The 13,996-nt window shown below is 37.8% G+C and overlaps 1 protein-coding gene across 1 annotated transcript in view; it reads left to right on the plus strand.

Annotated features, from left to right (window-relative positions):
• The first annotated feature begins 2,136 nt into the window (after positions 1-2,136).
• INSRR (insulin receptor related receptor) overlaps positions 2,137-13,996 on the plus strand; it is a 21,010-nt gene continuing 9,150 nt past the window's right edge. Inside the window, exons 1-2 of the mRNA XM_030448957.1 lie at positions 2,137-2,187; positions 6,319-6,376. Of these exons, the coding sequence (XP_030304817.1) occupies positions 2,137-2,187; positions 6,319-6,376 (109 nt within the window). The remainder of the gene's footprint in view (positions 2,188-6,318; positions 6,377-13,996) is intronic.

Consider the following 13,996-nt stretch of genomic DNA (forward strand, 5'->3'; position numbering starts at 1 on the left):
TCCCTCAACCTGCTGGCCATTCTTCTCTTGGTGCAACCAAGGATCCAGTTCAGCTTTCTGGGCTGGAAGTGTACACTTATGGCTCAAGTTGAACTTCTCATCCATGAGCACTCCCTTTTGAGTCCTTTTTCTCAGGGCTGCTCTCAAGCCAGTCACTGCCCAGCCTATATCAGTGCTTTGGATTGCCTCAACCCAGATGCAGGACCTTGACCTCAGATGAAAGACGCTTAAGCATTGATGTTAGCCTTGTGCACTCTGACAGTTGTATCCCCATGAGATGGTAGTCTGCTGCCTGAAAGAGGGATGCTAACAATGGCCTGTATCTCTCCTGGGGTTATATATGGAGTGATCAGATTTGGGACACGCATCGTACCATAACTGCAGGATTACACGTTCCACTTGTGGAACTGTACCAGTATCTCATGGCTGTTGAGGAACTTAAGGCTAAATAGTACTGTCTGAGCAGCATATGGTTGATTCACTGCTTCATCAGTCCTGCACTACAGCCACAGGGTACCACTGCAGCAGCTCAACATGCATAGGACAAGTCATAGTACTTGTAGATAATTGCTAGACTTTAAGCTTTACTTTGAACCTGGGCCCAGAATATCTACAAACATCTTAGCATGATGACATCAACACCAAGACTGATAAATAACAACTGAGTATTGGAGCTTATTTATATGGACCTTATATAATGGTAGAGCCAAGAATGTAAAACTAATTGTGCAGGAAATAAAGACCATAACTAACTTGGCCATCACGTACTCTAAAGCTGAGAGTCATTGCTTTGCCTGCCTTAAATAGAAACATGTTAAAAGAAAAGACCAAATCTAAACTGCATCAAACCAAACTAAATAAAAACCCTATGAAAACTTAATGTTCCTCATGGTCCAGATTCTGCCTCTGGGGCAAAGCTGGGAAGCTAAACAGTGTGTAACTGATTTTTAAGGATGTTGCTTAATGCAGTGTGTGTAGCTCCGATACTATAATGATGAATATGAGATAGAAGCTGACACAGAATAGAATATTAAAAGATCCAGGCATCATGTTGAATTTGTGATTCATATTGAAGTGCATTAATAATAAATGGAACACATGTATTATATATGGAAGTTCCTATTGAAACATTTCTTGAGGGTAGCTGAATTTTAGTGCCATAGAAGAAATATAATGCTTTTAGAGGAAATGTAGATTACTGTAATTTCTCTTGTAAATTCTGTTGAGCAATAATTATGAATAATGACAGGGTTTACACAAGGTGTATCAAAGAAAAAACTCAACCTACTTTTCATTTCCACCTCTGACCATAGAGTCAGATCTTAGAGATGTCTTTGGTGAGAAAAGAATAAAAACACAATGCAGGTTGCAGGTCCAAAAATTAGAAGGAGTATGCCCATTAATTTAAACAACAACAACAAAAAATATGTTTATGAGAGAATTTAAGACATCTACCTGAAATCATATTGTTCCCAGAAACCAAATCCACTCATCTTATTAAAAAAACATGAAATAGTGGAAGCTTTCTGAGTGCTCATATATGAGCTTGAAGATGACATGTTTCAAGTCCATTACAAAGCACCACATCTTTTAAACACTTTCAGGGATGGTGACTCCACCATTTCCCTGGGCATCCTGTTCAAGTGCATGACAATGCTTTCAGTGAAGAATTTCTTTCTAATATCCAATGTAAACCTTCCCTCACACAACTTGAGGTTATTTTCTCTTGTCCTGTCATTTTTTAATGGGGAATAGAGACTGATCCTCACCTTACCACAGTCTCCTTTCAGGTAGCTGTAGAATGCTATAAGGTCTCCCTTCAGCCTCTTTTTCTCCAGCCTAAACAAGCCCAGTTCCCTTAGCTGCTTCTCATAAGACTTGTGCCCCTCCTAAGTCAAATGGCTCTAAGGTCTCTGGGTAGCAGTTACCTCTTCCAGAGATGAGGATGCCTGTTAACCTGTGAAAATTGTAGTAGAGGTCCTCTCTCTACAGAATAAGGAGACCAGCTTTGCAGTTTCTTTTAGTACTGATCCTGAACACCAGTCCTTTTCTTTCCACACACATACTTTTCTCTTAAGAGAATGCTTGGGAACCCACAATGCTTGTGTTTGGCCTTGAACAACCCTTTTATCAAGCATGAATATTTCATGCCAGAATGACATCCGTTACATGCTTCCCATCTGGATGGTAATTCTGATTTTAGCCCTTAAAAATTATGGGGGTGCCTGCCCACAGTTCAGTGCCTTTCTGTTTCCCTAGATTTAGAGAAGAGAGGAGCAAAATACAAGGGAAGAGTGGCTTCTCTATCATTTGGAGAGTCCTTTGAAAGACTGACAACGGGGAGCATCACTATAGCATCTTCATTCTATGATGGGTTTCCCTCCCTCAGGTGCTGCTGTTTTTACAGTAATAATTTTTCCTTTCTTCCTTGGACACTTCAGCCCTGCCTTAATGTTACTGGCAATCTTCACCCTGGAGTTTTCACTTTGGTGCTAGAAATGCTAATCAGGGAGGACACTTTCCCAATTATAAGGGTCAATTTTTGTTTTTATAAATGCTCCCCATCTCCAGGAGTTATATTCAGGAGGAGAGGCAGGATGATGCATTTTCCTCTTCTTTTAATGATGTCTCTATTGTTGCTGAAGGTTTGACCTACCTCTGCTCTCTCTCAGATTCCTACACTTGATGGACACTACATGTTGTCACAGTTTAACACTGGCCCGGCAATTAAGCCGAATAACATGCTCTCTATAAATCCCTCTCTCCTCCCTGATAAAGAAAGGAGAGAGCATAAGGGAAAGAGACTTATGGGTTGGTAGCTAAACTACAGAACTTTAATAAAACAGTATTGATAAATAGGAAAAAATTTCTAAATATATACAAATATACAGGAAAATGGCTACCACATTCCTCCCCTCTTCCCGCAATAACACACACGTCCCCACCGAGGCTGCAGAGCAGCCCTGTAAAGACCAGGCTGGACTCCTGGAGTTGGCAGCAGTTGGGAGTTGGAGGCAGGAACACGCAGATTCAGGCTTGCACGGATCAGGACCACAAGCAGACAAATGGATGGAATCCTCCTAGGATGCTGAAGCAAACAGGAAGGGAAGCAGGAAGGGCAGGAAGCTTGTTTGACCCTTGTGATCCCTCAAATTTATACTGAGTATGATGTATATGGGATGGAATACTCTGGTCAATTCTGGCATCTATCTTGTCCATTTCTCCCCAAAGGAGGCTGCAGGTGGGACCTCTTTACTCCTTCTGGAGGGTAAAATGTTCCTCAAAGGTGAGGAGTGTCCTTGGTTCTGCATACCAGTCTCTGGCTGCAACTATAAACATCGAGTGCTATCAGACCTAGAAGCAGACACTGTCTGAGAAACTTGCTGTTAATTTCAGCAAGTGCAACTACTTCCAAGAGACTTAGCTGAAAGCAAAAGTACAAGACATAAAATCACTTTTATCCTAGCCCAAACCAGGACACATGTCCGCACTGTTTCCCTTGAACCTGGGATGACTATACAAGCTAATGTAGTCTTAGGAGTCAGAATCAAAGATAAAGAATGGAGCATGAGTCCTGTATTCTCAGATGGCCTTAAGTGCATGAATTCATAGGGAATCTGAGACATATCACCTGTGCCACCCTGCTTCCATGTCTTCTATTTACGGGTGATTACTCTTTGCAAAGAGACAGTAAAGAGAGTCAGGGAAGCCTCATCCAGCCTGGCCTTAAAAACCTCCAGAGATCAGGCTTCAACAATCTCCCTGGACAACCTGTTCCAGTGTCTCACCACTCTCTTTGTGAGGAACGTTTCCCTAATGTCTAACCTAAATCTACCTAACTCTACCTTTAATCCACTCCCCTGACCCTACTACTACCCGACTACCCGAGATCCTAAAGGGTCCCTCACTAACTTTCATGAACAGTCCATGTTAAAATTTTATGCTATGAAGGAGTATCACATAGAAAAACTATGGTATCTAACTGTAAACTAATTAGTTGCAATTTCAAAGCTTGTATCTTCCGAGATGGAATCATAACTATAAAAGAAAAAAAGACAAAACTAGACATAGTAAAATTAACTACATTTGACTTCTGAAAAATTCAGCATATTTTGTTTTCTAGCCAAAAGCAGCTATCCAAGCATGCATTATGGAGAATGATGTTCGACAGGTTACAGGCCTCTACAGTCATAGCTTAGTCAATACATTTTGGTTAAGCTACCTAGGGAACAGGGAGATTTAATGGATATATTAATATTTCAGGTTATTTTTCCATCAAGCTTACCTGTCCAGTGAAAGTCCAATTGGAAGAATTTGTTCTCTTGCACCAAATTCCAACTGTTATTAGAGTGTTCATGTGCATCGAAATAAAATTCTTAAGCGAGAATAAGAAAGATACTCAGGGAGAATAAAAAAACAACAGGAAATCAGAGGGAGTTAAGAGAAAACACATAGCAACATGCAAATCTAAAGGAAAAATACTGGATACTATGCTTCATCTTCTGAGAAGAGTTCCAGATTTTTTCCACCTTGTTTTGGAAGAACTGATTAAAAAAATAGCTTTCAGCTGCTTGGGTAAATTATTGAAATATGTACAGAATATGAAAGTCCTTTTTTTCAAGCATCAAGCTCCCAAATATACCTCTTGGAGGCAAAAATCATGTGTGTCTTGCCTCATCCTCAAACAAATGCTTTTACATGGGTCACAGACTGTGCAACTATTAGCCATAATTGAAATGTGCATCTAAACTGACTTGCTTAGAGTGAGTATTTGTAACTAAAGGGAATCTGAGACCTTCCCGTCGAGCAGGGAGATTTATTATCTGGTGAGAATTCATAGGCTAATAACTGTTGGTATTCATCCATCTTGCTTAATTCTCTGAACTTAATGCAGAAAATAATGAAGCAAAAATATGGTTTGTCTCACTGTAAGTTTTTAATAAATCAATAACAGTACTGAAAATGTTGTGAGCAGAAGACTTTTCAGAGCATAACTGGCCACATATGGCTGTAGAGCAGTCCAAGAGACTTTCTGGAGCCCACAGCTCTGCCCGGAACAAGGAGCCAGAACCCTGTTATTAAAAAAAAAAAAAAAAAAATTATCTGAAAAAGAAATACAAGGCAAAGATGCAACTGGCTCTAGAAACCATGGCAACATGTGGGTGCATATCAAGAGTAAGAAATTCAGGAGCAGGGGTTAAGATGCAAGTATTTTCATTGCTTTTCTATAAACTCTCAGTGGTCTTTTTGCAACATCCATTTCACACTGCAGAACATTTTTCTTTGAAATTCTCCAGATCCATAATAATAAGCCTGGTATCTAAATGGTACAGCTGCACTGAGTGGAAGATTTACAGACAGGACGACTGCAGCTCAAAAATGTTTTACAAAATTCTAGCCTAGGAAATCGCATGAATGCCAGAGCTATCCCTGAAATCAGAATTCAGAATACTCAGATCTGGTAGCAATATCCCTCCATCAGATGGGGGACCTGTCTGTCTGTTTCAGGCTGAAGTGTAACAGGGTAGATATAACCCAGTTTGTGCACAAGCTAGTTTTTTGCACCGTAAATGAGTTCAGGAGAAGTTGCCACTGGGTGGAATCTTAAATGCCTCTAGTTTGAGGAAATTAATTCTTAATCACACACTTAATTCCACTTAACACCATCATTATTGTACCAAGACAAGATTATCATGTTTTATTTTATGGAGATTTGCATAACATTTGTCAGTCTTGCTCTTTTTTGCTCTCAGAAATAAATAAAAAAAATCTCATTTGGTGGTAATATTTCTATGCTATAGTGCACATCACAATTAATCACAAGGATGGCTCTTGAAATTTGCTTTTTAAAAATGATTAAATATTTTTCTCAAAACATCAGAACACGAATGAAAACTAGTTTATCTGCTTTTGAAAGTTTTAACAAGATGCTGAAAAGACAGTAGTTCAAAGAGATGGAAACTAATTAGATGCACTTGAACATAGTTTTTAATTTTTCCCCTTAAATTACAGCCAAAACCTGGAGTTATTAAGAAATTGTTTCATTACTTAAATTATAGATGGGTGGTTGTAAAATCCAAACATTTTGGGAAAAAAAAAAACCTTTTAACATACACAGTCTGAGTAATCATACACCGGAAATGAAAAATAAAGACGGGATTGCTAATTTTTTTTCCTATTTAGATACAAGCTGCTAGAACACCAAAAGAGTTTACTGAGTTTAGGAGGGTCAGAAAATAATTTTTTTTTCTCTAAAGAACTTAAGTGTATTTTGGCATTTAAATTTTTCTCCGATTAATGTGTTTCTGTTCCATGTAGGTTCCTAAAGATCTCGGCTTCATCAACAAACCTGTGTTCATCCTAAAAACCAAAACTGGTACCTTGCTGCTTGCCCGTCCTTATTCAAGCAACGTTGCTGTCCTCCAGAATATTTGAACATAGAATTGGGTAACTTAAAATTCATTGCAAGATGAATGTTTTCAGACAACTTCCAATGAAGAGACAAGTGTGAATATTTTTTAATCTTTATTTTCTTTCTTACTGGAGAAATGTGGCTGGAGTTTCTTAAACAAGTTGCAATTCTTGCTCACTGGATGCCTTTGCTTCCGGAGATCTTTATAGTGCTGCAACCTTCATCCCTCCAGCATAGCTTTTGCTTTTTACAATAGATACCCTGTCTTTCATCTTCATGCTGGTGGCAATGAAACATGCCTGTTAAGAAAAATGTTTTCCTTTCACATTTAATTATCTCTGAATTTTTGTTATGATCATTGAGTACCTTCTTCAAGACTGACTGAGAAAATGAAATATTCCAGTTTGAAACCTTTTCTCTATGAAAAACAACATGAAAAGGGCTGGTTCTGAACTCTGGTAAGAAATTGTGCTCAGCAGTTTAACAGAGTTTGTCATAAGACATCTGGAAGGTGAATTAGATGCTTTCACAATAGTAAAAAGCTAGAATTTTGTCTGGAAGGCTTTGATGAAATAACTCCTTTTGAAAGAATTGGCAGTTTTACAGTAGAGGTCAGTGCACACAGGATTTTATTCAAAGGAAAAGTAAATATCAAAAAGTATGCCTATGTCCTCAGAACTCTGAACTGTTCTGCACTGTGTGTGAATTACTCATGGTCACTTTATTAATTTCAACAATTTAAGGGTCATTTACTACCTAACACATGATATCTAATATTTATTATTTTTAAGAGGAATAAAGAAATTAATTTCTTTAACTAATTCTCACAACTGTAGAAACATAGAATGCATTGGGTTGGAGGGGACTTTTAAAGGTCATCTAGTCAGACACCCTTGCTCAGAGGCCCATCCAACCTGGCCTTGAATGTATTCAGAGATGAGGTCCCCACCATCTCTCTGGAAAACCTGTGCCTCACCACCCTCAAAGTAAAGAAAGTAAAGAAAGATCCTGTTAGACGATCAAAAGAACAGACTGAATCCCTAACCAGTCCTTTCCATTTAAATGCAGAACGAACAGAGATAAATTACTGTCTGCTTAAAGGCAATATTGCCTTGCATGGATATAAGATTCGAGTGACACAATTCTCAGAAGACTGACTGGATTCCTTGCAAGCAAATGGACCCATCTTGTAGGATGTTGTGGTTGCTGAAAAGGGAAAAAAGAGAAAAGAAAAGGTCTTGAGAAAAAGAAGCTCATTCAGAAAAACTTAACTACAGAAAAAAAACCCCAAACAAACAACAGGCTGACACTCGAGTCTGGAAGAGTTCTAGGGAGAAGCAGCATATATACTTGCCGTGTTCTACTCTTCTGTAGAAGCCACATGTCTTTGTGGCTACTAAGGGAGAAGCATGTTGTTTGAGTCAATGTGGCTAGTCTTCTGTGAGAATCACAGACCCTTCTGAGAATTTTTATTATACTGACTAATTGCTAAGTCATAAAAATCTTCAGCAACACATTTTTTAACTTATGTAGAAATGATTATTCTAGTGGTCAGATTGATTTGATTTACATCAGTTAAAGCCCTCTGGGATGGTGTGATTTATAAATAGCCTGAAAATATATTTGCTTTCTTCAGAGGCAATGCATGTTCACTGTGAAAAGAATTCACATTTGTAGTTTCATCTTTAATCTCTTCTCCCTGCCCCCCACCTTCCCTCCCTCCCCAGTTTTACTTTAGGCTACTTTTCCCATATTTTTTTATTTCATCTGTTGACATATCTTCAACTTTGGATGAAGTATTTAAAAACTGTATGCATGTGCATTACAAGATAAAGATTTCTGTATGTTAAGCAGAGTCTGAGGGGTCAAAGTTACATAGTTTTGAAGGCAGTGATACTTATTCATGTAAATTAAGCATTTGTCAATATTGACATTTTTGTCAATTTGTCACCCAAAACTTCCCTGTTCCAGCTTTTTTAGATGAAATGTAATTATTTATTTGTCTCCTCTTAGAGAACTGGTTCAGTGCCAGACCTCTTAGAAAGAGCCCTTTGTAGAAAGGCTAAGTTTGCCTTCATTTTCACACCAATCAGTGCAAACTCCACAGTGTTATGCAAGACACTTTTGCCCCTTATCAAATATTAATTCCATTTATCTTATTTATATATGGTCATTTATGGGACAACGTCTTTAAATAGTAAAAGGGTATGATAACAAATAGTAACGGGTAAATTAAAAAAATACAGATTCCCTAAAGAAAACCTTAATTAACAGATATGATTTTCAGTAGAAGACTGATGGACATAGAAAGTACAAAAGATGGAAAAGAAAGTATGAAAATATTTCAGAAGGCTTTATGTTACCCTCCAGCAAAGTGTACTTTTTCAGAAAAATCCAAACCAGTGGTGTCCTCCAGCACTTCTACTCAGTGAAAAATTTACTGAGCTAAAGGACCAGACTGGGAAGCATGGCAGAGTGGAGAAGACCCTAGAATTTTTAACAAATCGGTACTGTCTGTACAATGAAGGTTACACATTCCATTTCGATACTTAATGAACCTTGAAATAGTAGTCTGAAAGCACAACTTTAATGTAATTGTCATGGAAAAAGGGTCAGAATCTAAAAATACGCAGTTGAACATGGCTTGCAAAACCAAATGTCCAAGAAGAATTCATGGATGATGTGCAGAAAAAATATGTATCAAAATCGGAAAAGAAGCTCTCTTCAGATCATTTTCTACCAGTAGGAACCTCCTAAAGACTAAGCTTTTGCCTTCATTTCTCTTATATTTGGATAAAAAGTGAATTGCATCCCAACATATGAGAAAGTATGTTTAGGTGATATCTTAGAAATAGCATTTATGCAAGAAATCAGAAGCATTTCTGTCCTCCCTTTATAGCCCTGTTGATCAACGCTCTTGGTTGGTACTCTTGTTTAGCAGTGAGTTAAACACCCACTTCCAGGTGACACAGAAGTGGTCTTAAAGAATATGCTTTCACATTACCATTGAGGATCAATTCAGCAGAAAAACTCCCATATTAATATTTCAGGGACTGATATGCAAATGCACTTCTGCACTGAAATTTTAGCCCTCATGTCCTTCATGAGACATCTTTCTTGGTGGTTCAGGCCAGCCAGCAAAATATTTCCAGGACATGGCAAACTTTCTAAAAAAAGAGCATTTCAGCAAAGCACCACAGGCAACCATTTATTTACAACAAAATGGTCTATGCTTTTATTGCTTTTGCTGTCTTTTGAAAAAGAAGCAAATTGGAAAAGCACAAAAATAAATGAACCAGGCCTTTTTCAGCAGCCCTACCATTCAAACTGTTGCCAAAAAAGTTGTCATATTCTCCCTCCACTTGTGCTGATAGTAAAAGGAGGATACAGTGGGAGTGTGAATTATGAATGCAGTGTTACACCTGCTTTATATTTAGAAGGAAACAGCACAGTACTGGAATTCTCTGCTTTGAAAAGCATCGGTGACTTTCCCTAAAAGACTGAATTTCCTTCAGATTGTGAATTGCTGCATATAGTGTGTCTGTTGCTTTTTCAACAAGTGATTTATATTTTACTTAACAATTTACAGAGCTATCAGGGTATAAAATAAATTCATGTACTTATAGAATGTGCATGATCTTGCAAATTGCATAAGATTTTAATTAATGTGTTTATATTTATATTAATGTGCCTTCTCTGAAGGTGAAAGCATGAAAGGTTCAAATTGATACTCAGAAGATTGACATCAAGAAGCCGATCAAAACCCTGGATAGCTTTGATTGTTCTTCCCTTGGATCACTTGTGTTATGATTGGTTTTTTTCTAGATCAACTTGCCATCTTAAAGTATCACAATTACACAGGAGTGGGAGCGACACATGACAACACAGAAAGCTCCCTCAGTTTCAGATCCCAGTCTGAGCTCAGAGAAAGGATGAAACACTGATACTAACAGGAACATTTTTTTTTTATAATGAAGTTAGAGAGATGCAACTCACTCTCATAACTGTTTTTTGTCATTTTAATACCCCAAATACTCAGCAAAAATCCTGTCTTCATATGGACAGGAATATTCTGAGATGTCAAAAAACTCACATTTTTGGCCTAACTCACTGCTTGTAGTTTGTTTTTGTTTTTTAAATCAGGGCCAAAAGTAACTCCTACTGAGAGGAGTGACTCAGATTTAAGAGAAACAAAGCTTCCCATAAAAAGGGTGAATTGCCTTACCTTAATCTTCAGAATTAGCACTCTCAACTAGCATGCATGTGCTTCCATACCCCATTTATCTTCAAAGCCTTTATTTGTTTTGAAACACCCTTATAACACCCTCTCCAAACCATGCTTCACCTTGCTATGGACTGTATATGATACTTAGAAAGTGTATAAACAGATCCATCCCAGCATCCTAATGATTAATAATTAAGCATTACGAGATGCTAAGTTTCTCCCCTGTATAATGTTTCATTTTGACACTGTCTTTATTTAAGGCGAAAATAGTTCAGAATAAGCTGGACAGATTTTCTAGTACCTGCTCAAGGAGATCATATGTGAATTAACCTTAAGAGTTATGAATATGAAATTTGAACTGCTATGCTATCATGAGCTAAACATTATGTCTTCATACTGATGGCTATTAAACATTCTTTATTAAATTTCGTGTACGGGGTTATTTTATTTTAGAAAGGTATTGAATAAAACTGTGCTTTGTCCTCTTGGATAAATGACTAACCACAAAATTATCAGCCAGCACTCTGTAGATTGAAATAATGATAGAGTAACTACTGAGATAACGGTAACTATTTGTCAAGTTTGGGACATCCAGGGGATCACGCCTAGCCAGTTCAGAAAAGGTGGGTCCTGCTTGATTAACATGATCTCAATCAATTATGAGGTGACTTGTCTAATGGCGTAGAGAAAGGTTGTGGATCTTGTCTGCCTGGACTTCAGTAAAGCCTTTGACAAAATCTCCCACAGCATTGTCCTAGAGAAATTGGTGGCTCATGGCATAGACATGAATACTCTTTGTTGAATTAAAACCTGGATGCATAGAATCAGAGAATCACAGAATTAGCCAGGTTGGATGTGGAGTCTCCTTCTCTGGAGACTTTCAAGACTGTCTGGATGCATTTATGAGTGACCTGCCCTAGTCTTGGTCCTGCTCTGGCAGGGTGGTTGGACTTGATCTTCAGAAGTCCCTTCCAATTGCTGACATTCTGTGATTCTCAGAAAGTTACAGAATGGGAACTGGCACACTTCATCTCACACCTGGAATTGAAATATTCTAGAAAAAAGAGGGCAGAAAAGAATGACAAAATGCACTTTTCAGAGTGAAGCTTTGAAATGCTATTTCATTATATTTTTTTATTCCATGAATTTCTTATTTGGCAAAGGATTTTATCTCACCTTATATTTAGAATAAAACTATTGGTGTTCTTGTGGAAGCAGAAATTTTTTTAGGGCTTTTTAGATTATAGTTTAGGGCTGTTTGAAGCATATTTAGGAAGATAGAGGATATTTTTCGGATCTATAAACCTTTTATGGATAAAAATATACTACGTAATATATCTTAACTGGATATTAATAAGTGTTAAAGTCTTTAAAAATTCGTTAAATGAGCAACAGACCTAAATAGTAATGTAATTTTACATCAGATCTGTCTCTGCATCCTGAACTGCTTTATTGCCTACTTCTTCGTACTTTGTCCCAAGAAGGCAGAAGCAGTAGTTTCTTATTTGAGCCCCTCTGGTGTTTATTGCAAGCATATTTAACTGAGTGAATAATAAAGTACATTCATGGATTTCATGGGTTGACCTCTGATTTGTAATTTCACATTTGTAAAACATAAGTCATAAGTCTTCAGGCATTTTTCCACCATTATATAAGGGCAATCACGGTAAAGAAATATGGAAATTCACAAGAGCATGCGAGTCCTTTGAGAAAAAATTAATACAATCGAGATTCTTTTGCGTTTGTGTTCATGTCTTGCTGTAAATAGATGCAAGATACATCAAGTCAAATATTCAGTTTGGCAGCGTGGAGCATGTAGAGCACTTGCTTTAGATCAAGCTTAGCTGGCAGCTCAACAAGTCAATGACTGCATAAAGTTGTCAAAATAGGAGGCCAACTAAACTTACAGATCTGATTTCTAATCAGGTTACATGGTAAAATAGGGAAGGGACAACCATACTGAGCCTTGTGGGGGTTTTTTACTAGTTTTTTATTTTTTAAAAGTTAATTAGAAGATTCTGTGAGATCCCTTTGCAGTCTTTGAAAAAGTCTGTAGGCAAAGATCTACAAATCCTCTTTCCAGAGGGGAATAAACAGTCCCTCTGACATCAGTGCAAAGACTTTGCTTTCCTCCAGACTCAAAGTGTCATGAGAGTCTATTGAGAATCAAGTACATAAAGTTTATCTACACTGGAAGGCAGAGCACTTTAGCTGTACCTCAGCCTTTTCTGGCTACTGCTGTGTTACTTTTGGCTTATCCAGTGAACAGAAAGTACTGAGAAGCATTGATTCTCAACATTGGAGATGGTTGTGGCCTGCTGAAACACCCTTCTGCACAATGCCTGATTTGGACTAAATCAGTTAGTCCTGGCAATGAGATCAGTACATTGTGATGCATGGAGCTCAGATTTGGCCACATGTGGCAGGTTTAGAGTGAGGTGCTGCAGGTTTAAAGCTGCCTTGAATATATCTTCATTAACTGATGCTCACAGTGACTGGAATTAATCCGTGACCAGACACTGGCACCGGCATCTGAGCTAATCGGTTGGTGCTCCTTAGGTAATCAGTCTCCGTTATAGTTAGCAGAGAAATATGAGCAGTTGCAGAGCACAATTTATTTTACGCTAAAGTAGGCATTGGAGATAGGTGAGAAAGCATCCAAGTTGTGAGCATTTACCTTGAGGAATTGTTAAGGTATGTCAGACAGATCTTCCCTTCCAGGATGCAGATGAATGTGCTTAAGGTAGTAGCTGACCTGAAATCTCCAAGAGGGTAAGAATCTTAGTAATTTAAGGGCCAGTGAAGGACACTTCTCTGTTTCTATTAAGAAAGTTAGTTTTCCTCAGTGGGCAAAGCACTAGGTCATCTGTTAGAATGTATAACCTGTAGTGCATCAAATCCATTGGCACTGGCAATTGAGGAAGGCATCATTAATGATTAATATTTAGGTGAGGGGAAGAGCTGTTTAAATCACATTGTCTCAGACTCCTCAAATGTCATTAACTAACGCACAGGTGCAAATCAGCTTTCTATAGTCAAGTAAGACTGAACAGAGGAGATTTGTTATTAACTTACTAATACACAATCTTTTATACTATTATCTGAAGCACTGGCGTAGCCTCACCTTGACAATAAGTGCAGTTTAAAATGCAATTTAAAATGGATGTTAAGGTCCTTGAATGTGTCCAGAGTAGGAGGGCAAAAGAAGTGGATATGCAAATCTTTTGAGCTTAGTTATTTAGAGCACAAGGAAATGAATTTCAGTGGAAATATACTTAAAGGTAGAAAGTTAAGTTCTAAATTTCAGCTGATGAGACGTACACTACCCTTGTTTAAATTTCTAGCAGTAAAAAATAGCA

This window comes from Calypte anna, chromosome 1 (genome assembly GCF_003957555.1).
Source record: "Calypte anna isolate BGI_N300 chromosome 1, bCalAnn1_v1.p, whole genome shotgun sequence".
Lineage (NCBI taxonomy): Eukaryota > Metazoa > Chordata > Aves > Apodiformes > Trochilidae > Calypte > Calypte anna.